General features: G+C 42.2%; 1 protein-coding gene across 1 annotated transcript in view; it reads left to right on the forward strand.

The window, feature by feature from the left end:
- Positions 1–1,186: 1,186 nt before the first annotated feature.
- The window catches only part of bcr (BCR activator of RhoGEF and GTPase), an 86,540-nt gene continuing 59,729 nt past the window's right edge, over positions 1,187–27,997 (forward strand). The window contains exon 1 of the mRNA XM_034122775.1: positions 1,187–3,584. Coding sequence (XP_033978666.1) covers positions 1,979–3,584 — 1,606 coding nt within the window. The 5' untranslated portion in view covers positions 1,187–1,978. The remainder of the gene's footprint in view (positions 3,585–27,997) is intronic.

A 27,997-nucleotide genomic window follows, 5' to 3' on the forward strand; every position in this document is an offset into this window, starting at 1 on the left:
TTTGTGTCATTTTGATTTATTGCATAGCCTATGTGTTTCTCTTATAAAATTACATGAATTACTATGAGTTCAATGAGCAAAATTACCCATGAGGCCTGTGATAGAAAAACAGCAGAATGTTAAATACACACAGTACACCTCTAGTTTGTACAAGAACTGTTTTGTTAGAGTAATTTGAATTTACCAGCTGGTAATGCTGAATATGCAAAACTATTCTCAATTTGCATAAAAAATGTTATGTTATTTACTCAAAGTATCTGTGTTTACAATATTTGAAAAATAAACCCCAAAATGTCTTTATTTATAGATTGATTTATGTAAATAATTACAAAAAATGCAACGTTATTTTTTAGTTTCTGACTTCTTCTGGAATCTGATTAACCCTGCATGTATGATATCTCTCCACTAGATGGCAGTGTTACGTTAAAGATAACACAGCAGCACTGCTACGTGCTCTGTAACACCTGCTTTACAGGTAGGCCGACTGCCACTATCTTAAAGGAGCCCAGAAGGAGTCATATCTTGCATATTATTCTTATTATTAATTGCTAATAAAACCTGTAAGATTGGAGTGTTGGGAGAGGTATAGCTTAATGCTTCCTGACACATTTGAAAGGAGATGTTAAAACGAGTGATACAATATGACTTTATAAAGCTGCCTGAATGTGCGACATGACAAAACAATACAGTGTGGATCTATCTATTTTACAGAGACGACCATCCCTTGTTTGTTCGTGCTTTTGTATAATCTCTGCTTTTTTTCTTATATTTCCTTAACACAGAAAATCCCCCATGTCAACTGTTTTCTTATTTTTTTCTTATTATTTTTGTGTGTGTTTATGCTTGTTTATTTACCTGTTTATTGTGCGTTGGTTGGTTTACTATTTCTGTATCACTCAAAAAGATTGAAGTGTCAACTGAACAAAATGCTATACTATGTGACCCCAAACAAAAAAGAAAGAAGAAGAACGTGAGAAATGTGCCAGGATTTTCCTGATATAATGAAGTGTAGGGTGCTAATACAAAATGCCTATTTTTAATATTCTAATATAATATTCATAAAATAAACTAATAATGAGTGGGGGGCTGCATGGCCCTGCTCTGTCTCTTTAACAGCAGCTCTCTCTGGCCCCTCCCACTCCTGCAGCCCCTCAGTGCTGCTGCCTGAGATGCGAGCGCACACACAGCGGCACCATCACTGCCGAAGAAACGGGATAAACCTGGAAAACAACTGGGGGAAAGATCAACGAGACCACATAGGCACCGTGTTAAAACCATGGTCTAACGAAACAGTCCATAAACCGGACCACGCCGCTTGATCGCATCCCGTGAGAAACTCAGATGTTGTCGTCGCTTGGGTTTTGCGCTTTTTATCCTTTCTCCTTGAGCGCTGCTGGTACAAAGGCTCTTGGTGTGGAGCAGCACCTGGGATCACTGCCGTATGAATGGAGTGAGAGTGATCGGACCTGCTATCACTAACAAACCCGGAATAGTAGATAGTGAGTAAACCTCGCAGGATTAAACCACTTTCTTCTTTTTTCCTCTCTCCCTGGGAGCCAGATCCCAGTGTCACCCTGCGAGGACAGATGCTGTCATTGTGTCGAGGCTGAGATTGATCTTCTAAAAGTGTATTTTCTCGTAATAATGCTTGAGAAAGACGCGCGTTATTGCAGCTTTTTGTTCCTTTTTATGCCCCACACATTCCCAGCTCTTGCTCTGGCTGAACAGCCGGTTTCTCTTGTTCAGAATGGGATTTATTGTATCTGCGCAGCACACGACAAGTGTCAGCAATTAGGCAGTGTGTTTCTGCACGGGTTACCTAAAGGCCTGTTTTAAACACCGTCACTTTAAGTGGCCATTGTTGTCGATAAGGAGTCAGTAGCGAACTGGACTAAAGAAAAAAGACAAGGGCTGCCATTGCTTGAATCCCTCGGTGTGTGTGAACCGGGGTCCGTCACAGTAATAAATCAGGCACAATATGGTGGAGCCGGTGGGATTCACCGAGGCGTGGAAAGCGCAATTCCCAGAGTCCGACCCCCCCAAAATGGAGCTGCGATCAGTTGGTGGCATCGAGCATGAGCTGGAGAGGTGCAAAGCGTCCATCAGACGCCTGGAGCAGGAGGTGAACAAGGAGCGCTTCCGCATGATCTACCTGCAGACCCTCCTGGCTAAAGAAAGGAAGAGCTATGACAAGCAGCGGTGGGGCTTCAGAAAGACCCCGCTGGGTGAGGGGATGGACCCTGCAGCCGCACAGGGCGCAGAGTGCCAGTCCCAGCAGCCACACATGCAGGAGACTGGTGGAGTTGGAGTAGCAGTTGTTGGTGGAGTGTATGGTTGTGGCAGTGTTGATAGGATCCGTTATCAGCCTACCGCAGATGGGACTGGAAGGTCCAAACCCAGGCCTCCACCAGCCAGGAAGTCGGCCTCCCACGGAGACGGCCTGGAGTCCGCCTTCGAGGTTCCCCCGCAGGCTGAGTCCACTTCTTGTGACAACCTAGATGGCCTCTCGCCCTCTAAGCAGAGAGGTGGCATCTCCGCCTCTCCCCGCAGGATCAACGTTCCACCCACAGAGAAGGACTTGCCCTCTGACCCCAAGGACAAGCTGGGGATGGGACTTGGCGTTGCAGCTCTTAGGTCTAACTTTGAGAGGATCAAACGGGCCAACTCTCACACTGCTGGGGAGGCAGCGAAGGGCCAGGAGAAGCAGTTGCCGCCACCACCACCGCCATTCTACTCTAACATGGAATTCCACCAGGATCGGGGGCTGATCAGGGTCAACGACCGTGAAGTCTCGGACAAGATCAGCTCCCTGGGCAGCCAGGCCATGCAGATGGAGCGAAAGAGATCTCTCCATTCCCTCCCAGGTAACCTGGCAACGGTGGCAGGGGACCTCCGCGCCAGGCCGGTGTACAGAGGCCGCTCCACTGAAAGCACCTGCGGCTATGACGCAGAATATGAAGATGGGGAACCCAACCAGCGACATTCAGGGAGGGCCAATGGTGGCAAACCTCCACCTCCTCCTTGGCAGCCCTCGGAGTTCCAGGCTTACTCTAGTGTCTATGTCGGCGGGGTGATGATGGGTGAAGGTGGCGTTGGAGGTGTTGGGGGAAGTGGTAGTGGAGTCACTATGAGGGAACTTGGGGCAGCCGATGACCACCTGCTGACCTGGCCACGCCGTTCCTACTCCCCAGGGAGCTTCGAGGATGTCGGCGGAGGAGGCGGCTACACGCCAGATTGCAGCTCCAACGAGAACCTGACGTCCAGTGAGGAGGACTTTTCCTCAGGTCAGTCCAGCCACGTCTCACCCAGTCCCACCACGGCCTTCCGTCGGCCTTTTAGAGAGAAGAGCCGCTCTCCGTCCCAAAACTCCCAGAACTCCCAGCATTCGTTCGACAGCAGCAGCCCGCCGACTCCTCAGTCCCAGAAGCGACACCAACGGCAGCAGGGAGGCCATGTGGTCATGTCTGAAGCCACTATAGTGAGCGTTCGCAAGACTGGTCAAATCTGGCCACCTGCTGCCCATCATGACCTCGTGCCCCACGGTAGACCATCCCATGACAACAGTTTCCATGGAGACCATATAGGTGAGTGGAAGCTGCTGTCTCTAATCTTTGTTGTGGTTGGAACAGATGGTCTGGATTGCAAAGGGCATTTCAGACCCATCATAGAAACCTGTGTGTTGAGGAAGAAAATGTGTGAATGAGTGCACTGTAGTCATGTGTTGGCATATATTATTTTGCATTTTTATCCTCTTCCTCACGTATTTCCACTTGAAACCACAAAGCAGCCAAATGTTGACATCATTCATATTACGCTTGTGTCTGTGTGTGCACGTTAACACGCACGACTCAGTGTTCTTTAGATGGCCTTTGCGTGGGAGACGGATGAAAGATCCACCTCTGCTTATTCCTGGAATGTCAGTGGGGTGGGTGAACAATACATGTGGTCAGTCTGGGTTGAAAGTGCAGGTCTAGCCTTTCTCAGGCGACTCCTCCTGCGGCTCAGAGTATGGAATTCCAATCACATTTGTCTGTCTGCCTGCCTGAAACTTGACAGAGTAGGAAACAATTCTCTGGACCTCAAGCTGAAACTCTTAACCAGCCTTTAGCACGGAGCAGGACAAAAGAAATCCACTCTCCAAACGATTATGCGCAGTATCCCTAACCACTTAATTGCTGCCTTCGGGCCATGACACCTGTAATAAAACGGCAGCTAGCAGATAGATGTGCGGCCTGGAGCTGACTGGGCAGTAGCTAACTTAGCTGTCAGGCCTAAACCCAACAACAGTGGAGTTTGTTGCTCCAAAAAGCACATTAGTAGCACTTAAGCTTTTTGTAATTCCTCAGTAGAGTTTCCATTGCAGAAGCAGTGCCAGCTCCCAAGAAGTGAAACCAAACAGTTTGGGTAGTTCAAATATTTGACATCATTTTTAGTCATCGACTTTTGTTTACAGAGGCGCGGTTAAGTGCAGTTTTACATATTTTGCTTGTTGTTTCTCTCTGGTTCTCTGCTGTGGAAGTGAGAAGTGTTTTAGCGTCCACTATATTGTAACAGATTGGACCAGACAGGATGCAGGGTGCAAGCATCACATGCTCACTCCTTGCCAGCTTTAACTAGATGGGAGGAGGTAGTCTGAGAGATAGTAAAGAGAAAGAGACAGGAAGTATACAATTGGGGAATGAAAACACTGAAAGAGAAAGTTTGTAAGCAGAACAGATGGGACAGTTGATTCATTTGTTTAATGACGATTATTTGAAGGCTGAATATCATGAATGTTTTTGCTATTGTTGCATGACAATCAATACTAAACACATTTCTGTCATCATCATTCAAGGTAGCGTTACTGTCTGAAACCTAATGCTGCTCGTTGCATAAATACCCTGAACAGAGAATAGGTCTCTGTGCATCTATAATTCATTTATGTGTATAGAACCACCCACACATTGGCCCGGGTGGAATCATCACCAAACTATAGGATTGTGTCCGGAGCATATTAGCAGTGAAAGTAAAAGACATCTTCCCCCCCCCCCCCCCCCCCCCCCCCCCCCTGATCTTAAGTGATAGGCATCAACAGTTGAGTACCATGCTAACATTAGTAGCTCTAACAGCGATTGTGCATAGTTTGCAGTAAGCAACTCCCTAGCAAATGGCTAGCTAATTCCCCAGCTGCTGTGTTTAGGATTATCGCAGCACTGTCTGCTCTCTTTGTTTTAACATCTTTTCCACAACAGTGAGCCCTGTGGGGAGTGAGGCCAGCCGGAAGGGCAGCAATGGAGGATGGAGGATCAGGGGTGTGTTCCAGACAGCAGGGATAATCTGGAATTTGAGCATTAGAAGTTACAAATATGTGTAAGACACCCTGCAGAGGGGTTTTGTTTAAGCTGAGGGCTGTGATGTTGACAGCAAAGGTGACATAAATATTGCATCAGGTTGCAACCCAGCAGTGGCTTATTCCAGCCAAACAGAACAGAGATAGGTATAGTAAGGAAAGAGTGTGTTTTTTTTGTAGGCGGCGGATGATAATAATGGAGAGTGGGACGGTGTTATGAGGAAGACTGAGAGGAGGCAGAGTGCAAGGCAGAGCTGTCGTTTCTCGCTTCATTGGTCCGGGATGCGGGGGCTGCAGAGAGGCACAGATGGGAAGAACTCTCCCGTTGCGTAACAGAAACACACAGACTCAGGCTCACACACAAAGACACACACGCTTCATGTTTACTCTTCGACCGCGAGGCTGCTTTAAGCGCAGCAATAGGTGTGCATGTATGTGTTCAGGGCGATAGAAGAAGGATGTTTCCTGCCAGTGGTTGACCAGAGTCTGAGGAAGTCAATCTTCCACCCTCTGCCCAAACTGATCCATATTGATGACTTTTCTTCTCTTCATGCGAATACCAGTAGTAATTGCCTCATGGTGTGTTTTTGTTTATTTAATGTTTGGGGGGGTTTCAGGATGAAAAGTTTCCGTGCTGAGCAGATCTTTGTGTCGACAACAGAACATGTCAAAATGAGTGAAACAGAGATGTCTCCCTCACGGAAAGCAGACACGCTTGGCAAGTTTGATCTAGGCTAATGAAAGAAATAGGCACAACTGCCAACTTTTCATTTTTAACTGAACTGAACAAACATGAGCGCAGTGATGTTATGTCAAGAATTTGTGCCGAGTTGGATGACTGACGAGTCTCTTTTTCGTCGAATGACTCAATTTGTCACCTTTCCTGCAAGTAAGCGACTGCAGGGATGAAAACACTCATTTCAATGAATTACAGGAAAAAGTAAACCAACAGAGCAATTTAAACGTGTCTCACACACAAGGTGAAAGTAAAATCATACTTGTGGAAAGGTGGATTAGGTTCAAAACCAAACCCATAACGTTTTACCTGCTGACAGCTTAGGTGAGGTCAGTTTATTGAAGAAAGGAACCTTTCACTACCTTCTGTAAGCAAATGGGTGGTAACCAAAAATGACATTTTTCTGTTTCCATGAATTCATTAGAGGGGAACTCTTCCTTTAAACCAGGGAATACCTGTGGGTTTGTGTCTCGGAGGGTGGGGAAGCCGGAGCAGGACAGAACTGAGAACGCTTCAATGGCTGTATTGTCCACAACCTCCACCTCCCTCAGCTGGGTCCCGTCAGCGGCTATATTTCTGGGCAGGCACAACCTCTTGCTTTCTTTTTTTAACCTCTCTGGAGTCAGTGTTATTTATCACTTTATTTAACTCGCCCCATCCCAAAGTATCCAGATGGACCTATTGATACCATTAAAGGTTATTGATTGTAGTTATTAAAGTAGTCATTGGGGTGAACTATGTTTAAGAGGGGAAAGTTCACCTCAGTGAAGCATTGTTCATTGATATGTCAAGTTGAAGTAGAAAATGCAAAATGAACGAGGTAAAATGTAGCTGTTAGCTTACTAATACATGAGCTGTTTAGGGTGAACAGTAAAAAAAGATAATATGGAATATGGTCGACAATCTCACCTGATAAAATGCTGTTTAATATGAATTGGAACTGGAAAACAAATAACAAAACGTTATGCTTATACAGTTATGCTACGTGAGAAAAATCTGATTTTTCTTACTATGAAACAAAATAATCAGTGTTTGCATAACTATATAAACCAGGAGTGATACATTTTCAAATGAGCTGTACGAAGCAGTTTATAATGTTACATAGAGGGCCAACTATTGAATTCAGGTTGAAGTGAGACAATACATGTGCTTTACATAGTCATTGTATGTATTACAAAATGGAAGGTATTGGAAAGGACAGAAAATAGTCACTGAGGGCAAAAAAGGCCTTGGTGGTATCTGCTATTTGCAGATTAAATGTGACAAGGTTTGCTATCCTGGTTACAAAATGGTTGATGGTCCCGATTGATGTCAGGACAGCAGAAAGTCAACATATCATCCGTCGCAATTTAAAAACCCACCTGTTTCGCTTGTACCTTGGCCATTAAATCACTTAAAAAAATGTCACCTAACCCTTGCATTTGAAACTAATGCACCAGCACCGAAGCATTTGAAGCAAAATGTTTTTGTTCTGAGTTTGTATCTTTATGGTTTATAACTTATTGTAAGTCGCTTTTGATAAAAGCCTCAGCTAAATGAAATGTAATGCAATGGTGTCGTCAGGGCTGCTCTGTGTTTTGCGGGTATTTGGCGTATTATATTTGTCACTTAACATCATATTGAGTTACATACACTCACATTTTCTCCTCGCCAATCAGATTTGAGCGTGTTTCTTGTCAATGTATTATTTCCGTCTCAGCAACAAGCAGGCGATCAGTGGAGATTACTGTCTGTAGCAGTGGTGGCAGATAGGATCTGAGGCTGTGTGTGTGTCTTCCTCTCTGAGCCTTTCGTGTGTGTGGGTGTGTGTGCAGTTGCACCATGTAATCCAGCAGGCATGGAGGGCAGAAAAAGAGAAGGATTGATGGGTAGAGACCGCTCCAGAGACACTGAGACAGATTGTCGGTGGTACCTCCGGCTGAGCCCACATGGTTAACAGTAGTCCAGTGTGGCACAGTGACCCCCTTTTCACACTGAGAGAGAGGAGGGGGGGGGGCACGACTGTAGCTTTTCAAAAGGCTTGTTCACTCTGTGCTGTTGAGTGTGCTTGGCAGTGAAAGCCTGAGTTACCTCAGCCGGCACACAGTCGGGCCCTGAGTGGTGGAAAGACGAGGAGAGAAGGAGGAGAAGAAGAAGAAGTGGATGTAGAGTGAGGGGGGGGGGGGAAGCGGATATGCCTTTCTTGCCAGCTGGGTGCTCCGCTCAGGCTTTCATTGGGCCAGTGCAACCTGCTCAGGCAAAGCACGAGGGCCCAAAACGACCCCTTTGTTCCCTTGGAAGGGATCGTTATGGAGGAAAAAAACATACTTTCTGTGAAAAATGGAAAAGCATGTGAACTCATTCAAGATTAAAGATCACCTATTATGCAAAATCCACTTTTCATGTCTTTTATACATAAACATGCGTCTCATCTGTGGAAAGAGATTCTGAAAGTTTCAGGAAAAAAGATTCTCTCTCTTTTTGTTCTGATCCATTTATATAAAAATGAAAATGAGCTGATCAGATTTTAGCCACGTTATGATGTCATAACGATTTTGTGGCTTGTGTAACCATTAGCCAATAACCAACCAAGGTAACCCCCCCCCCCCCCCCCACCTTATCACCTGAATCTCCTCCTAGAGCACCATTGTGTTCTTTTTAACCAAATATCTCTCAGAGGGGCGTGGGGAGTGGCTCCTTATTTTCATCTAAAGTAACAGACACAGAATCAGCACTTTTGAAACAGGGCTGAAACAGAGGGGATTATGGGATGCTACAATGCATGATCTGTTTGGTATTTCAGCCAAACAACACTTCAGAATTCCGGTTCTTATCGATTCACCGTTTCGATTCCAAAATTGTAAAAGAAAGAGGTCAAATGTTTAGATAACAAAAATATCTTTATTCGTTTAAGCTTTAACTGACATTTTTACAAATAAAAAATATACATACAATACAAATGTATTACAAAATAGCTGTGCTTTATTTTAACTGAGCCTGAGCCTTGCCTGTGGCAAGCTATTAACTTGCCACAGGCATTGCATTGTGCCTTGCCTTTTTCTTTTTTAGTGTAGTGGAGCCACACTTTAGAGCGTTTGTCTACGGGAGGGTTGGGGGAGCCTCGCTGCGGGGCAACTGTGGACCTCTGTCGCCTGTCAGCGCAACTTACATGATGCCGTTTAAAAAAAACCCGGACCCGGTGGAATACAGGGTCTACCGCGTTTAGGAACCGTTAAGCAGAACCGAAATTGTGTATTTTGTATGGCATTTTCTTATCGGTTCTCATCTGGAACCGAGTTTCGGTTCCCAACCCTAATGCACAACGCGTTCTTGTCTGGTTGTGGAGGCCCCTATGTTTCTGCAGTATGAGTCCAGCCTGGCACCGAGGCTGGCGTGGCCTTGCTTTGTTGGCAGAGGGCAGGAGGGTGGAGTTTCTCCAGCTACCCGGAGAGAGTCAAACTGCCTGGCTTGGTTTTTGGAGCTGGAGCCGCCACTTTCAGCCTGTTTCTGCTAACCGCCCGTGGAAAAATGGATCAAACCATTGGGAGTGCTTGTGTGTCCTCCATCCAAAGTATTTTTCGGACATTCAGGCTATTGGGTGATCATAACGGGACTCTGCAGACAGACAAGCAAATACAAACACGCATAAACACAAACTCGCATCCCTCCAATGGGTAATCACTTTTCCCTGCTTCTGTTTATTTCTTCTTCTTTTTTGTGTGTGTGCTTGTATACTTCCATGCCAAGCATCTAACCACAGTCTATGCTCTGGTAACCAACAGCTCTTGTAAAAAAAATTAAAAAAAGAAATGGTGGAAAATCCCTAAGATAAATTCTGGTGACTCTCCCCCTGTTTAGCTGCTTGTGTTTTTGAACATCGGCCATCTTGGCTCTCTGTAACATGGTCATCTAGATTGGCCACAGTGAAGGGAAACTGTGCTAGTAGCGTCCACCGCTAACCACTCACCACAGGCCTTGTAGTGGGAGTGCACTGCCGGTGTGTTTTTTTAAAAGTTGTCTACATATATCCTAGATTAGCTGCATGGGCCATTAATCAAAGCCAGCAATCTGAGGGTCAAGGTTGGGGGGTGGGATGGAAAGTGAAGCCGGGTTTATTCATTAAAGGAGCTTTCCACCTATTTTCCAGGTCAATAGTTTGGCTAAATTTACCCTTATATGTTCTGCTATTCTTATCTTTTTCGATTCTTTACCACTTGAGTGCTCTTTTAACACAATTCAAAGCATTAAATACAGTCATATTGATAAAGTGTGATTTATTACCCTAACAAAACACTCCCAGTGTTTCCCCTAGGTTTACTGCTTTGAGGGGGTGCTGCCTGAGCGGGGGTGGGGTGGGGGGGGTTGGTGGCGTTGGGATATATTCTTTTTAAATCCTCTGGAGCAGAGAGAGGAGCTGTGGATTATTGTTATTGATTAATGCATCAGTGTTTCTTAGGGTCAAAAACACTAAACTCACAACTTAAAATGAAAGCGTTAAGTGTATTTAATAAAAGAGCACATGTTCAATGTGAAAAGTGATGGTTGATATAGATTAGTTGCAATTTGGTGCTATCTATATATATATATATATATATATATATATATATATATATATATATATATATATATATATATATATATATATATATATATATATATATAAAAAAACACCTTGAAGTTCAGGGGGGGGCGCGGAGCTCCGTTGGCGGGGTGCAGCTGATCTGACTCTGGATTAGAGGACAACAAAAACCTGTCTAGTCATGGAAACATGTAAACCTTAATCTCCACTCTTCAGTCGGGGAATTAGAAACTGGCATACAATCAGATGAACCATTTCCCCTCGCTTCACCCAGCTGACACCACGCTGCACTCATTACAGCACTAATGCCTGATGTCCTATATATTACAGATGGGATTATCATCACTCACGAACCATTGCTGCCATCTAAACATAACGGGTTATAAAGAAATAATAGTTGCCTAACATTTAGTAAATGTCCTGCCGGGATTATTTGAATGTGCGATCAGTGGTCTGTGTTTACACTGTTTACTCCTGCACAGCATTTTATATTCCAGGCGTTTAAAAAAATGAAGAGCTTCTCTTAAATTTAATGAGGCATTCTTGCTGTTATTTTCCACCTCGTTTCTTCGCTAAACCTTTTCTCTTTCACTTTATTATATCCTTCTTCATCATGTCCTTGTCTTTTCTCTCCATCTACGCTCCACTCAACCAGCTGCTTCCAGTTTCCTTTAGCTTGGAGCCAATTAGAGGTGCATCACCTTTTCGTCTTTGTTTCCGCGGGTTTTCCACCGAGCAAGGGGGGGAAAAGCAGAGCGAGATCAAAGTCACGACCCCCCCCCCCCCCCCCCCCCCCCCCCTTGCAGGAGCAAGCAGGCTCTCTCTGTAATTGTCCAATAGGGGTTTAACTGACGAATGCCTATAAAACCGCACAATCAATGCCAAATGTCAGCAGCCGGCCATCCAGTTACAGAACAGTGTAGACCACAGAGTTTATTCCTCTGAACGGCTGATTTCCCAATGTTACCTCTGCCTGTCTGTCCACCATACACATATGTTCAATCTTCAGTGTGTGGACAGACAGTTAAGAGCTTATGAGTCTTCGTTAAATGGGTTTATACGACTGTAATGGAGTTAGCCTTGGCTTTCTGTTGGTAGTAAGGATTGTGGATCACTGAAGGTTAAGCTATACGTAGCACGCAACATTCCTTTCCCTTCGCTTCTTGAACGTCCTAGAAATCCTTGATATCGATACCATCTTGGATGCAAACAACAGGACAACTCCATGAATCAGTCCGCATGGTTATTTAGTACAGTGAAAGAAACTTGATTATTAATTAGTTTTGCATCTGAATCTATCGGGGCTTCTACAGGAGGAGCAGAGAAGATAGATAGTGTAGTGATATAGCGCTTCATGGTCAAAACATCAGCTTATGAAATACTTGGGAGCTTGTTATATCAAGTGTCGGGAGTTCCTCTAGTTTTCCTTTGCTATTAGAGAAATACAGGAGTGATCAGTGTGCTTCTGCAGGGCCAGAAAAACCCCTGAAGTTGTTTCCACAGTGAAGCTGAAAGGCTGGGGAAGAGGGAGGAAGCTCTTCAGACCTTATTAGCTTTTTGTCTTCAGATGATGATGAAAAGCACCTTGTCCTTTTCCCCTATGCCTGACAGGACACATGCACACACTTACTCTCTCTGTACTCTGTCTACTTCTCTTGATCAACAACAGAAGCAAGGATAGGACCATTTTCGTCTTTCTGCATACTAGATATTGCTTGAACCAGTTTGATTTCAGTTCCCTTAAATCAAATATGGATACCTGAATCCTTTGAAATCCTGTACCGCAAACACTTTACTTTCGTAAAGCAGCAGAATAAATGGTGCTGAACAGACGGGTCCAAAACAAATGTCCCCTAGCTAATAACTAAAGGACAAGGAGACAAGAGTATAAGAGTTTAATTTGCCTTGAAACTTACTAAATTAAGGTTTTCATACCTACCTGAAACTAGTTTAAAATTGATTATTTTCCAACCCAACCCATAGCTTGCAAACACACACACAACTAAACAAATAACTTGTTTCAGCTGGCCTGTCCTTCTTCTACCTTCACTGTTATATAAACGGTTGGATTTGCCTTCTGTCCTTCCCTAAACTTCTCTTTCAAAGTGTGTGTGTGTTTCTTTCTCTCTCTGACCGTAGGCTCTTTGTTATTGGACTGTGTTTGCACTGGGCAGCTAGATGGGTTTTCTCAATAAATGGCACTTATTTCGAGCTGCTGGGCTATTAGAGAAGGAACTGTGTATGTGCGTGTTTGCCTTCGTGTGTGTGTGTGTGCGAGTGTGTTTAAGGTTTCGGGAGGTAAACCTGCCGCGTGAGTGAGTTAGTCAGAGATGCAGAGAGACAGACAAGTTGCAAGACACTGACGGACTGCAAAGTGAGCTAGGTGTGCTATGAAAATAACACATGATCAATTGAGTAAAGTGTCTGGCTGTTGATCAGAGTTGCAGCTGGCTACTGGTGTCTGGTGAGTGTGAGAGCTGTGGACCAGAGCCAGTGGAAACGGCTGGAGTTGTGAAGAAGAACCGCACTGTAAAAAGAAATGATGTAACCAATGTTCAAGCATTTGTTTCTGAAGGGCACAATGCATCGTTGTTGCTCCTCGGGCGGTTGAGTAGAGTAGTTGTATTTCTAGTGATTCCTTTGTGTTAAAAGGGTACTTGGTACATGCATTGTCCCGCACATTGAAGCACAGATCTGTTGACATATGACCTTTTTGCAAGAGTGTGAATGAAAGCAAGGTTGTGATGGAGATTTGAGTGTGTCTTGTAATATGCATGGCCTGGACGAGGAAAGAAAAGCCAAGTATGTTTTAGCATTCATTTAGCTAAGACATCAAAACAGATGTTGCCTGATGATGTTGTTCAGTTTTTTTTTAAATGGTAAGTAATTCAGTGTTTGTTTTCATTTCAGTGTAGGGAACAAGAATACAATTATGTAGGCATGGTAAATATGACTCCACATAAATGCACCGATGCATGCATATTGCTTCAGAATAGACACTAGATGTGCACAGATGGAGGGAGAAGCAGAAATAAACTGACTCTGCTGTAGTCCGAGACATTTTTATAGGCGAGGACATTCTCCCGCTGTCAAAACACGAGAAGAACAAAACATTTGACCAGATGTGAAAACAAGTTTGATTTAAATGTTATGCTTTCTCCGTCTCGGGCTCCTTTTTTTATTGTGTGTTGTTTGTTGAGCCGCTAGTTGCAGAGGGACTGGATAAGTAGAGGCTCCTGGGGAAGATCAGATTTCATGTTGCGATCTGCCTCCCTCCCCTTCCTCCATCTTTTCCCTGAATGCCCTTCGGTAACATCGCTCCTTCTGTGATATCTCCCTTTTATGTCACTTAATATCCCTTTCTCTATCCCCCTGACCATTTCTCTCTCTCTCTCTCTCTCTCTGCCTCTTTCACTCAGTGCTATTCAGCCTGGAGCGCTACTATACAACATAAAGGCAGATTTTAAGCCCAATTTGGCCTTGACAACTGATTTTCAAGTTCGCAGAGAGGCTGCACTTGTCTACAAAAATGTAGGACGCATCAGCAGTTGGCAAACGTTATCTGGCGGGTTTGATGCTTTTTTCAGAAGCAGTCATAATTACATATTCTATTGTAACAACTTGAGATAAATCCGAATGTGATCCTGAGCAGGTAGACTGAAATTCGAATGGAAATCACTTTTGGTTGTGTGTGTGACGCCTAGTCTTTTCATTGACAGTCACATTGTAAAAGCCTTTTCTCCGCTGCTGTATTGTCCCTTTCTGTCTTTCTGTTTCAATTGTTAGGTAAGGTAAGGTACGTTTATTTACATAGCACATTTCAGACGCAGAGGCAATTCAAAGTGCTTTACATGATCATTATCACTTAATAGTAAGACAACAGAAAGAAACAAAATAAATAAACAAGAAACACAATAAATAAACCGTCTTTTTCCGCGGCAAAAGCTAGCAGCTCTCGGACTGATTCTGCTCTAGCAATATGGAGACTAGAAAAACTCTGGCTTTTCCTGCTCAACCTGTGCCCCAGCGGAGCACTCAAAACACATATATTTAAGTAAAAGATAATTTACATAGCTTTCAAGTGATGCAGAGGCTCAACGCGTCTTAACAGCCACTCCAGAGAGTTTCTCTCCGAGTTATGCAACGTGTAAGTCTTTGAGAGAAACCTTGTGCAAATAGCCCTGACTGCAAGATAACAAGGCCGCTCTGAAGGCGTGTGACGTTTGCTCCGGGATGAGGTGGCCAAAAGCCAAATAGGCAATTTCAGTAAAAACATAAGCACTCATGTTATTAACACATCAAGAAAATGAGACGGACAAAAAAAAAAGCTGTAGTGTATCAAAAGAAAACAACTCACCAGCAGCTGGGAATTTGGTTTACTCAACATTGACTCAAATATATTTGAGCTGCTTGTGAATGTAGAGGGAGAGAATACGAAGTGATTCCTTGTGTGTTGCTTTGTTGTGGGGTTTGGAGTTTCCTCTGTAGTGTCCACATGTTGTCCAGATGGGCATTTACTTTTTTCAATTTTCTTCTTCTCTCTCTCATTTCTTTACAGCTCTTTCATTCTCTTTGTTTGTCCCTTCAAGTGTTCCAGTTTTTTTTTGTTTTTATTTTACAAATCTTCCTGTGTCATTGTAACTGCAGCTCCCTCTAATTTGTCCCACTTTATAGACCTATAAATGGCAGAGCGTGCTCGGGGCAGAGCGCTTTTGATTGGCTCGGAGTGACATCTCGAAAAGTATTTTCTCTGTCACGTCTGTAAGGAGGACATACAAGACACTTTGTTGGATGTGTGCTGTGTGTGTCTTCTATCCAACAGTATAAAGCTGGAGTGAGGGTTTTCTATGCTAATTCTGTACATCTCATTCACATGTAGAGCAGAATGCATAACTTATAATCGACTGCTGCGTTTATGCACGCACCATTCTGCCTCCCCGCCCAATCATTTTCTCTGTCATCCATTATTGATGCTGTAGCGCACTTGTTGCAAAATGAGATAACTGACATGACACAGCAGGGTGTCATATTCCCCTCTCCCCACCCAGCAGCCAGCCTACCACATTGACACACCCTCATATCCACGCACACAGTATAAAGGAAATGTTGGTCGTAAGCTGACAAATGCTGAAAGGAAGCATGGTCTTATCCTTGAGCAGATTATTTGATCTAAGAAATCGTTGATTTTTCTGATTTGAAAATTATTGTCAAAAAAGTAGCACATTTTCTCCTTTTTTAGATGCACACTTCGGCATATTTGTTCTTGAAAAACTACAGAAATAGTGAAATGTCAAAATAAAAGCTGATTTAATGTCTTAAAGTGTTGAATCCCTTCTTTCCCATTCTCACATATATCCCATAACTGTCCCAAAGCAGTCCAAAATATTCAACAAGTTACACTTAATAACTTTTTTACGAGTGTTACAGATGATACACGTATGATTTTATTCCAAAAATGTATTCAAATTCAATATCTGTCCTTAACATTAGACAGCAATGTTTAGTATACATTGGGGCTGTCCACCTCTGAGTTTCCATAACAACACTTGAGCTTTGACACAGACCATAATTCCTAAGCACACTTCAAATAAAGAAAGACGTTTTTCCAGTTACTCAAGGAGGCACAGTTTTTTTATATTTGATATAGCCGAAAGCCACACGTACTGATATCTACAATTTATTAAGTTACAGGTTATAAAATGCAACTAGGGATCCTGTTTCTTCAAGTGTCGTCTTTAAAACATGACATTTCCAACTGAAGATCAAGGCAAACTGCGGCAGGTGAGCTTTGGCTCCTAACACAGCAAAAGACGAGCTTAGAAGTCCTGCTGAAGCTACGATGAGTCACATAATCACTAATAATACCTGCTACTAAAGAAAAATATTGTGTAACATGACTTCTTTCCCTCCACTTAGTGCTTTTGCTGAAATCTGTAAATACTCCGTAGCTTACAACTCCGTCTAACAAGCAGATGATAACAGCATACAGATCCTTGTAAACAAAACCACAGCAGGCCTGGCTATATGTGGCTCCATCTGTCAGAACACATTTAGGTTAGTCACCTATCAGGTAAAACAGAGTGCGAATATCGAATTGAATATACGATAGAAAATTGAGGTTTGTGTACATTTTGCACAAACTGGAATAATATGAGATCCGAATCAGTTCAATATTGTCAATTTCCCCCTTTGTAATATTTCCTGCAATCTTTATTCGATTTTTTTTAATTTAAGGTAAAGTTTTAGTTGTTGTTGGATATGTGCAAAAAAAGGAATATAATTTTTTTGTATTGGAGGATAGTTTATGATTCAATTTCCTATTGGAAAACCAGCTGGATTTCTGATTGGACAGCCTCTAATTCTAATTAAACATTTAGAAAAAAGTCTGATTGAACATCCTCAGAAGCGCCAAAGTCACTGCTTGACTCCTCAGAGGAATAAAGAGCAGCCACAGTGACAAGTGATTGACATGGAGTTGTCCCCGCCCCCCTCCCTGCAGTGGATTGGACGGTGGCCAGAGGACAAGGTGTCTCAAGGAATCCCTGTGTCACCAGAGAAGCTTTGGCACACACAGACACAGGCAGAGATAAAACACACTGCAGATAACCTCACACCCAGGACTATTTACTCTCGACACACACTTCCCCCGGCTCTAGGTCTCGTAATGGGATCCTCTCTGAAACTCAAAGAGGACGCCGGTCTCTAGGTGTGTTCCCTGGTAACACAAACACACCTCCCTCAGAGGCAATGCTCTTTCTTTGAGAGCATCTTCAGTCCTGTTCACTGTGTACGACCCACTGAGGGATGCCACTCCCTGCTGTGTGTGGGCACCAGTGTGTTCTTCTGTTTCTTGTGTGTGTGCTTCCGTCAGACTGCCTTGAGTGTGACTTTGTATTGAAAACAGAAAAGTGATCAATACACGGTGCCGCAGCCTGCTCTCTGGGCCGGAGCAAAGTGGAATAATTGTATTACTGTTGTACCACGCTGAGGGATATTCATAACTCTATCGATTACTTAAGTGAATCAATGATAAGGGCGGCCATCAGAAGACCTCAATAAATCTTCCAGCTTTGAATCTGTGTCAGGCTGAAACTACGCTTCATTCTCAAGCAAGCTGAAGTCTTATCTTCAAGCTGTGATTTTCTGCAGCTGAACAAGCACAACAGATTCACATCCAATGTTCTTTTGTTTTGCTTTTTGGTTTGCTTGACTGGTTGTTAAGCACAAGCCCATCTACCTGCCATATTTCCTCTGTCCCCTAAAGAAAGAAGGCTTCCAGAAGAACCGAACAGATGGCTGGACTGCTTGATGATACGCAGTGCTCCACGGTGGAAACTTCCAGTGTTTTACACTGACACAATTATCTGTAATGAATTGAATTAGCCTGCCAAGCTAGGGATGGCATCAGTGAAAAACATAACACAGAGAGAATCAGATTCTTGTCATGGCATTCTGCTTCAAGGCCTCTGTTCTTTCACAGGGAGGTGTGTGTGTGTGTGTGTGTGTGTGTGTGTGTGTGTGTGTGTGTGTGTGTGTGTGTGTGTGTGTGTGTGTGTGTGTGTGTGTGTGTGTGTGTGTGTGTGTGTGTGTGTGTGTGTGTGTGTGTGTGTGTGTGTGTGTGTGGTGTGTGTGTGTGTGTGTGTGTGTGTGTGTGTGTGTGTGTGTGTGTGTGTGTGTGTGTGTGTGTGTGTGTGTGTGTGTGTGTGTGTGTGTGTGTGTGTGTGTGTGTGTGTGTGTGTGTGTGTGTGTGTGTGTGTGGTCTCAAACCGTCTCTTGTCTTTTCAAGAGGCTCGAATTAGCTCGAAGACGTATTGAAGCGACATTTAGAGCTTTTATAATGTGACATGGTATAATTACAAGAGTGATTTATTTATTTGTATACTTACATAAATGTGATTGTTTTACACTTGAGACTTTATATTTAGCATATAACAATATATTGATTTAATTATTTCAAACTGGACCAATGGACTCAGTCAAACTATTCAGACATCAGCAGATTTGTTTCGCCTAAAGTGGTTTTGCGTTCTTTTTTCATGTTGTTTTCTCGACTAACACTAGCTTCAGGTCTGCAGCATTGGTGGGTTCCTTGTTCACATTGTAAAGCCTTAAATGAAAACATATGGAGTATCTCCAGACCACAGCATTGCAGGATACATAATGGCGGAAGCAAAGATCTAACTCAAGATTGTTGGACTATAATGAAGTTACTTTTGTTTACCAATCAATAATTCTAACCTCTCCAGGATCAGTCTTTTCTCAAACAAACAAGCCCAGCAAATACAGTGTAAACCTGTTATAGGGGAGTCTGGTCAGCCACTGGAACAACCACTCTGTGGTATGTGCACGGCAGGGGAAAGGATAGAGTCTTGTTAGCTTTAATTAGCATGTATCATCCTCCAATCGATGCCGTTTGGCCTGTCAGTCAGTTCGATAATAGGCTAGTCACAGAAAAGCAACGCTAGTGCATTAGCTTTCAATCACATGTGAACCAGAGAGACTTAAAGAGAGATTAATGCATGTGTGGTTCTGCGGCTCTCCAATGTCATTCAGGACACACACACACTGATTCACAAGCTGGAAACAATTGTGATGTATGTGAAGAGGAAGTGCAAAACAGACAGGCTCTGTCTTGACCAAAACTAAAGTGGCATGTTTCCAGAAATACTGCAGGAGAATTACATCCCTTCCCTCTCAGCCGGAGTGCTGATCATAGTTACTAAATCTCTGACGCCTGTGCGTGTGTGAGTTACAGACTGAAAGATGATTTGTGGGAGAAGTAATCTTCACAGGGTGTCTGAGAAACCCACTGTGATATGAAAGACTACCCAAAGCTTGATGTATATTTAAGAAAAATTGCAGTCTAGTTTATGTTTTATGTCACATTAATGTTCTGTATTATTTTGGATGAAATACAGCAGACAGGCCTGCTATAAAGAATAAAATAAGGGCATTTCGTCTTGCTTTTGCCTCCTGCCTCCTGCCTAGATGCTTCTCTGTGTTTATCCTTCGTATTTCTCTCACTGTACTTAGAAATTCATGTCTTAGTTGAGGCTCTTATGTAAGAGAATTAGCTGGCAATGTAGCGTTTCATTTTTCATGTGCTGAGCTGGCGAACAGAGACTAGCTGGCTTATGTCATCTCCCTCCAGCTGAGGAGAAAGATTTAAACTAAATGCGGCTGATTTTGCCCGCTTACTTGTATTGCTCCTGTTTTACGCTCTATTTCTTACCAACCTTATTATGTACAAGATTGCATTTCAGTGTATTTTCCACAAAGATTTTGCAACATAATGTATTTTAGATGATATTGCCCACATTGCTCTATAGAGTGCAGTTCGGTGTTTAGAAATAGGAGTCTTCAAAAAGATTAAAATATATCTTTGGTAGGCTTTTCTTTTGTTTTCCCCTTGTGGTAATTCTTTAAGTACTATCACATCTCTATGGTAAATATCAATATAAAGCTTTAAGCAAAGAGTAATGTTGTTTTCCTATTCACATCACTAATGCATGTATAGCCTACTGTAATTCAGTCTATGTGTGCTCATGCATTCAAAAAGACATTAACTTTAAAGTTATTGCAGAGAGAACAAGACTCAGCTCTTCTCAGATTGTTGCCATTGAAAAACATTAATCCATCAGACTTTACAACCAGTATTAAAACATCAGAAGTTAAGAGTGGCTACATCCAGGTTAAAGGGTTTGTCCTATTCAGGTAGATTGGTATTGACAGTGGGCCATTTTCTGTTACCATTTTAGTCTCAAGGCCAGACCTCTTGAGAGAAAGAAGCTATCTGCCAGTGAAAAGCCATTATCTCCTTTTCCCTTTGCAAAAAGCAAAACAAGTGCCATCTCACTCCTTTGACTTATTTTTAACTCACTTTAAAGTGTTGGAAGGGCAGAATTTAAAGGGACATGATAAGCAGGAATTATAAAATGCATCCCTGGTGAGAGAAGATTTGTTGTAGAATAAAAGGGAAAACAAGCACTCTACAACTCTGAAAGAGAAATGCTGTACAGTGAAATGAACTGATATGGCAAGCTTGTTAGCAAACAGTTTTTTGTTAGCTTTGTTTCGGTCTCCAAGTCCTGGACCCTTTCACACTTTGTCTACCAACATTAAAGTACACTCTCATATTATGAAGTGGTAGTGTTCTACTTGGCTAACCAAAAAGCTAGCTTGGTTAGCGGTGTGGTTTCCTTGCAGATATGCATTTATCTACAACAGCTAGTTCTCTGTGTTTCTTTTTGTGTAGTCTATAGTTTATTTACCTCATGAATGCTCTTGCATAACCAGATTAAAGGACATTTCTGATATTGAGGTATTTTTTTTTCTTCTAGTGTGCTAACCAAACAGCTAGCTTGGTTAGCCGTGTGATTTCCTTGTAATAATGTTCCTATCTAGTTAGACACAATACCAGTGGCGGCTGGTGGAAAATATTTTAGGTGGGGCTGTGGAAATGGTGATCAAACAATACTAGAGGGGTCCGGAGGGATGCTCCCCCGGTAATTTTTTTTGAGAAAAGACCCCTTAAATCATGACTTCTGGTGATGTTAGAGGGGGGAGAAGGACAATTTGAGGCTTAAAAATATGAGAAGACTGATCAATACCTCCATAACTTCAGTGTGGTTAGCTATGAATCTTCCAAAACTTCCAAACACCTTGTCCTGGACATAGTTTCTACAGCATAAACTGTGCAACAGTACAGTAGGCCCACACAAACTGCAGAACACCGGGGCTTTGGGAACACTGATTTAATTCCCATTTAACCTGTTAAGGGGCTTTTTTCCCTCTGTTTTTTTTCTCACGAAACTGTGTCTCAGGGCTTCTTAAAATGTAATAAACTATTCATGTGTCCTACTCAGAGGAAACGCATCTAACTGATGATATGAACCATGTTTACCGAAACAAAACACAAGTCTCACAAGAAGCGTCGAAATGAGCCCTGAGCGAAAAAATGCTAACGCACTCTAGGTATAAATCAATCGATATACTTATCGGATATGCACAAACAAGCTTACAAGCTGAGATTCCACATATTCTAGAAATATAAGTATCATCACTGAGCGATCAGAACTCGCGACAGGGGAAGCAAATACAAACATCACACGACGTAGCTTTAGGTAGCAAAACATGGAGATATGCTCACCTTTTGCAGAATAACAATTCTGATCAAAAACAAGAAAAACGCAGCTGAAGGTTAATCCAATGTGTCTGTCACTTTGAAAAATGATTGATGATCCATAATTCCATTTTTATGTCAAAAACTGAGTTTTCATTAGCTGCTAATGGTAGCTTCCAGAGTGTATGACAGCTTCCTGTTTTGTCTCCTTGGATACGAGTCCAAACAACTCACAGACTGCACCGGGCGCTCACGTAGGAGCCCTGTGACCATCAGATTTGACGACGCTGATTGGCTGAAATTATGTTTTCGCTGCATAGTTTACACGTTACAGATAGCAACAGTCAGCTGCTAGTGGCTGCTGCTGCACTGGTTGAGGGCTCCTCTCTTAGCGCCCAGACGAGAGAAGGTACACGGGCAAGGCCAGGCAGGAAACATGTGACTTATCAGTAACTTTAGACATCGTAACACAATTTTAAACGAGATTTTATTGTAGATTATACATTTTACTGATACCAATTATATAATATTTACCTTGTTCATTAAAAATAAAAATAAAAATATATATGTTTTTTAAAATATATTTTTTATTTTTATTTTTTATTTATTTTTTTAATATGGGAAGAGGTGGGGCGGCGCCCCTAGCGCCCCTATGGACCGGCCGCCACTGCACAATACCCATATAGCATGCATCTTTTTGTGTTTTTGTTTATTGGAAATGAGTGATGAGACTTTCAATGAATATGCGTTACATTTAAGTTATTCAATTTAAGTTTATTTGACGGGTTTTTGACGTTGATGCTGCTTGCTTCGAAACAAACTGTTCTGCTGGATTATCCCAAATATTTACAGCTTTGGCTAATGCAGACTTAGCACGACCCATGTTCGTAGTAAATGCTAGAATTTCTAGTTAATACTATCATTTTTCAACACCATGGCTAATTTTGTAATGTATTTAGTATGTTTTCAGTATCTTCTGGGACTTTACTCTGTTGAATCACAGAGGAAAATGTTAATCTGTAAAATGAAGAGCAGTGTTGGTGCAGCTAACACAAAACATGTATGACTTCATTTTGAGGATTTAATTCCTTTTACTGGATTAGCTTCTGTCTGGCCAATGTTCACTTTGTGCGTTAATGTGCATATTTTTTACATGGGGGTTTATTTGTGGGCGAGGCTGGATTTCAGAAAAACCTTTCTGCTAATGCTTTTAAGTCGGATGTTGGCAGCACTGCTATATTTTGACACTGATGTCACAGTCACTCGTCTTGTCTGTTCGAGGCTGATTCATAAATCTCAGGAGGAACATCTGACTGAGGGGACAACCGGGTGGGACATCACATATGAGTGTGTTAAATATATGTGTGTGTACATGCATGTCTTTCAGTGGTGAACCGTCAGGGCCTTCAAGGTATTCAGAGAATACCCTGGAACACTCATATCTGTGTTGTTGATCTGTACTATTACAGTGTTACGTTGATTTGTTTGTCCTTCTCGGTCCATGCACTACACATTTCAGTGGTTTTGTGTTAGAAAAAAAAAAGCAACCAATCAGATATTTTTCTGGGTAGAATATCAAGGTATTCTATATCCTTGATAGGAGGGTGTGTGTGTGTCTAGAAGGTCCAGTTGTGATAGATACGGTTCGCCACTGATGTCTTTATACGTGGTCGCATGAATGAGAAATGAGTCTATTTCTGATCTGGTAAGGTTATTTTAAAGGCGTGGAACATGGACTCACAGAGGAAAAAAGGGCAAAACTGATTTTTAAAATAAACTCATCGGATGAGTAACGATGAAAGAGGCCATAAAAGGCTCACAGTCATAAGAGCAGCCGCCGCAAGAACATGTGCTTTATAGTATTTTCAAACCAGGACACAACAGAACAGAGTTAATTTTTCTCTGGAGGCAAAGCCTGTGAAAGTATATTTAAGACATGAGCCATTTGGTGACTCATACGAAACAAGGCTGGGTCCCATATGGTTGTTAAAGAAAGACGCAGTCTGGATAATGCAGGTACCGGTACTCATTTGATTTTTTAGCCACATCTGTTGGACTGCAATGGAGGACCTTTTTGAATTCCTTTTGATAGTTAAATCTTTACTAGTTAAAATGATGTTGCATTGAATTTTCCATTTAATTTAAAGAGGTCAAGGATACAGACTGCATTGTCAAGATCTCAGAAAACAAAATATTGGCAAAAATCGTAAGAATTAAACGTTCAATTGTCAAAATGAACAAGAAAAGGTCCATAAATAAACAAAAAAAAGGTCCTCAAACATAAAAAAATATATTCTTGCGTCCAAATCATACGTCTAAAGCTAAGTGCATACCTCTCTTGGCCAAATGGACTGATAAGGGGCAGCTGATAATACCAACCGACGACAACAAGGTTATCAAAGAGTAGACCAAGTCTTACATTTTACAGACCTCAGAGAGTGTGTATTGGTGTGTTGAAGGAGAATTTGTGCACTGCAAATAGCTTGTCAGACCCCCCTGTGTCGCAGTGACACCTGTGTGCAGTGTTATTGATAGCTTCAATTAGGACTGAATCCCCTCGTGAAGGCACTCACACTCTGCCTTACCTGTTTATTATTTCTCCACACCATCTTTTTCTCATGGGTAATGTAGCTCTCAGGTTGCTCGGAGTGCACAGCTAAATGTAATAAATGTTGCTGAGGAGGCACAAACACAATCCCCACTGGAATTGGCTGAATGGACCGTATTAAAGGGACTGTTTTTACATTCTTCTGTCATTTTATAGATAATAACATGACCTGATGATTTATAATAATTACAACTGGTAACCCATGTTAACATTAAGCTGTCTTTGGCTCTTTTCTGCTCTAACAATGTACATTTCCCCTCTGTGGGACTAATAAAGGTATTCTGATTCTGATTCTGATCGGATGTTGAATCAATTTGAGAGAAATAATGAGGAAAAAACACAGCTGATAGAGATTAAGAGAGAGGTGAAGATGAACTGAAGCACATGCTGCTTTCCCACGCCCTTCCCTATCTCTGCATACACACATCTTTCTCTCTCTCACATAAACACACACACACACATCATCACTTGTTATGGGTGATTTGTTGATCATTTTGGTGTGCAGTCTTCTAACAGTGAAAAAGTGGGTCACTTGAGGGTCTTGTCCCATTTTTTTGGTAGCTATTATTTGTCCTCACTCGAGTGTGACGAGGCCCCTGCGTCCTTTGTCTCACTTCTCAATGGATCATGGTTTCCCTCCCTCTCCGCTCCACCTCCCCGCCTCTCTCTATGTCCGTCCTTGACCACTGGTTGACTCAGTATTGCCTCAGGCTCGTTGCCAAGGGCTCGCGACTCCGTGCTAAAAAGGTTACTTACTTTGGCCAGCGTAGCCGAACAGGGTGTGTGATCGCTCAAATGTTTTGCTGAGTGCACTGACAACTATGTGTCAGTTTGTGTGTGCCTGTCGACTTATATCCAATTGAAGTGCCTAGAAGTGGTTGCGAGAAGGATGGAGGACTTAATAATTGCACTTAAGGTCAGTTTTCAGGTACTTGAGCTTAATTTATTATTTCCACAATAGATTTAACTACCCATAATGTGGACCTCCGCCAAGCCCCTTTCCATAGGTTATAAATAATATCCGGCCCAGCATTCAGAGCTTTTACTAAATGTAATGGGTCCAATGAGGTCCATGAATAAGAAAATCCACAAACTGAGCCCAAAACATTACCTCCTTGGCAAAGGCAATGATTAGCTCCACATGTTGCAACATTACAATGCTTCCTGCAATATAATGCATCAGTAATAATAGTGATTCAATACTGTAATATGTGTAAACCCCAGACACTTTTTTCAATTACAAGTGAGTCACATTTAATGAGATAATACTCCTTTACCTTATCATAAGTAAACATTGGAATGCAGGACTTGATAACAATAATATGAACATTGTTTCTTCCATCATATGTGAAGTTCATAGAAAATAAACAATATTAATGCCTGTGTGGGTCTGATGATGATGATGATTTGTATTGTGTTTAACATTTGTATCATCGTTGCCTGCTGTGTAGTAGTGTTGTAGTGTGCTTGGCTAGTCTTTGTAGCGCTCTGAGACAGAAGTGTTACTCACAAAACCACAAGTATAAATACTGCATGTCCTTAAACTTCTGTCACTAATTTGGGTTAATTGTTTCCATGCGCATAGTTGAACCGGTGCTTCCCTGAAAGTTTCCTTACACAGCCTGTCTGACATGTCTAAAGACACAAACACTTCAAGGTGGACGTGCAGGATTTGGGTCAGACCCCTCCTCTCTCACACTGACTTGTGATGTGTGTGTGTGTGTGTGTATGTGTGTATGGGCCTGGCCTTTGTGTCCCACTGATATCCTAACAGACGCTCCATGCTATCTGTTTCTGCTTATTGTCAGTAAGACAGGTCTCCTGTAGTGTTATATGAAGACGGCTCTTGTTGGCAGATAAGGAGCACACATGCAAGTGACATGCTGATGAATCAGACATTAGAGAGAGTATGTGGTTTTGCTTTCTGGATGAATACTAACCAACAGGCTGACCACAAAATCATTGGTGTTTTTTTTGGTTTCCTATCTTGAAATATTCATGTACAGCAGAGACAAATTAGGGAGTTTGTGTCTGGTGTGTTTCTCTTTGTGAAATGCTCCTGTGTGTGTGACTACATTTCCCTACATTGTGCATTCAGATGGTCATTTGTGGGAGCATACTGGTGGTCCAGTGTTCTGTGATGCATACTTTGAAATGTAATTACAGATTCTAACACCAGTTCACAAGTGCCCTCTTTGTAGTGTGTCGTTCATACAGTATGTGATAATAGGGAAGATACCCTAAAGCACACACAAAGTGGACAAAAGGCTTCTTGAAAGTTTTAAATAATCATCAAAGCATACAGTGTCAAATCCAAGCTGCTTGTGTGGCTTCAGTAGTGGTTTGTGTTTGTCTGCATGAGTATGTGTAGGAGTCATATTATCTCAGACACAATACATCTTATGTTATGACTCATTGTGTCTCTCTGCTGAGGGTTTATCTTATGTTTTCCTGAAAAGGTTAACAACATGTTATACCCAGCTAAAGATGGAAGCAGTCATTTATCCTATTTTAAATGCCAAATACTCTTTTTTTTTTCTTTGAATTATTAGTACAGTTACCCAGACTTGTATTTAGTGGTAACTACATTTCAGGATTCGTCTGAATTCAAAAACTGCACGTTTGTTCTTTTTTTACTTTTAAAGAAACTGATTTATACCTACAAATTAACTCTTTGGGCGATGTAGATTTATGTGACTCTCACGTGCAACCTGTCCTGTATTTATTCTTACACCACAAAGCACATGGTGAGAACTCCACTGTTCAGTAAGCTCTTATTATAGAGAACAATGGAGAAGTATTTTACGTTTAGTCAGTTCTATTCATAACATCATGCATTCAGCGCTATCTTGTCACTCTACTGCCCTGCTTACCACCCAGCGAGCCTCATCTGTGTGTCTGTGCATTGTGTGTGCGTGTGTGTTTATTTCAGCAGCATGGTGATGTGAACGCCCATTTGAACAGAGGCTGACAATATGACAGATTCCATATTAACAATCACATAAATAACCTGGACAAACATAGTCATACCCAGAATACGGCTTCACATGAATGTAGCCACAACATAAACATGCACACACTCTTCTTCTCCTTCCTCTCTCCATCATTCAGACTGGCGGGCAGATTAGTGGAGCGCACAACGCCCACAGGGGAATAGTTGCATTTGTGTCTCTGTGGAGTCAAGCTGAGAACCTTTTGGGAGACTCACTTTAATTTGAGTTTTGTTGTTGAGGTTTTAGCTCTATTTCTAGCCTGTTTACTTTAATGGACTACTTAACTCTCTATATTCTGCTCTGTTGTCTCTTGACTTTCCAACGTATGTGCCTGCTATTAATCAATCTTATTTGACAAATATAACAATATGGCTGCAAGCTGTTTACTCTGTTTTTGTTTTAAAATCAGCTTCTTCTGTTTTGAGACTTGCTGTGCCTGTTTTACGGCATTCTTACTTATCTGTGAGCTGTGAGAGCAGGTTTAGTCAGAAAGGGTTCAAATGACAAAGTTAAAGGGGCCCTATTAGGCTTTTTTGGATTGTCCCTTTCCTGTACTGTGTTATATTGGTCTTTGTGCATATAAATGGTTTGCAAAGGCTTAAATCCCAAAGTTCATGCCAAAGGGAGTTTCTCTCCCACAAACTCAGCCTC

The sequence above is a fragment of the Trematomus bernacchii genome, unplaced genomic scaffold (genome assembly GCF_902827165.1).
Source record: "Trematomus bernacchii unplaced genomic scaffold, fTreBer1.1, whole genome shotgun sequence".
Taxonomy (NCBI): Eukaryota; Metazoa; Chordata; class Actinopteri; order Perciformes; family Nototheniidae; genus Trematomus; species Trematomus bernacchii.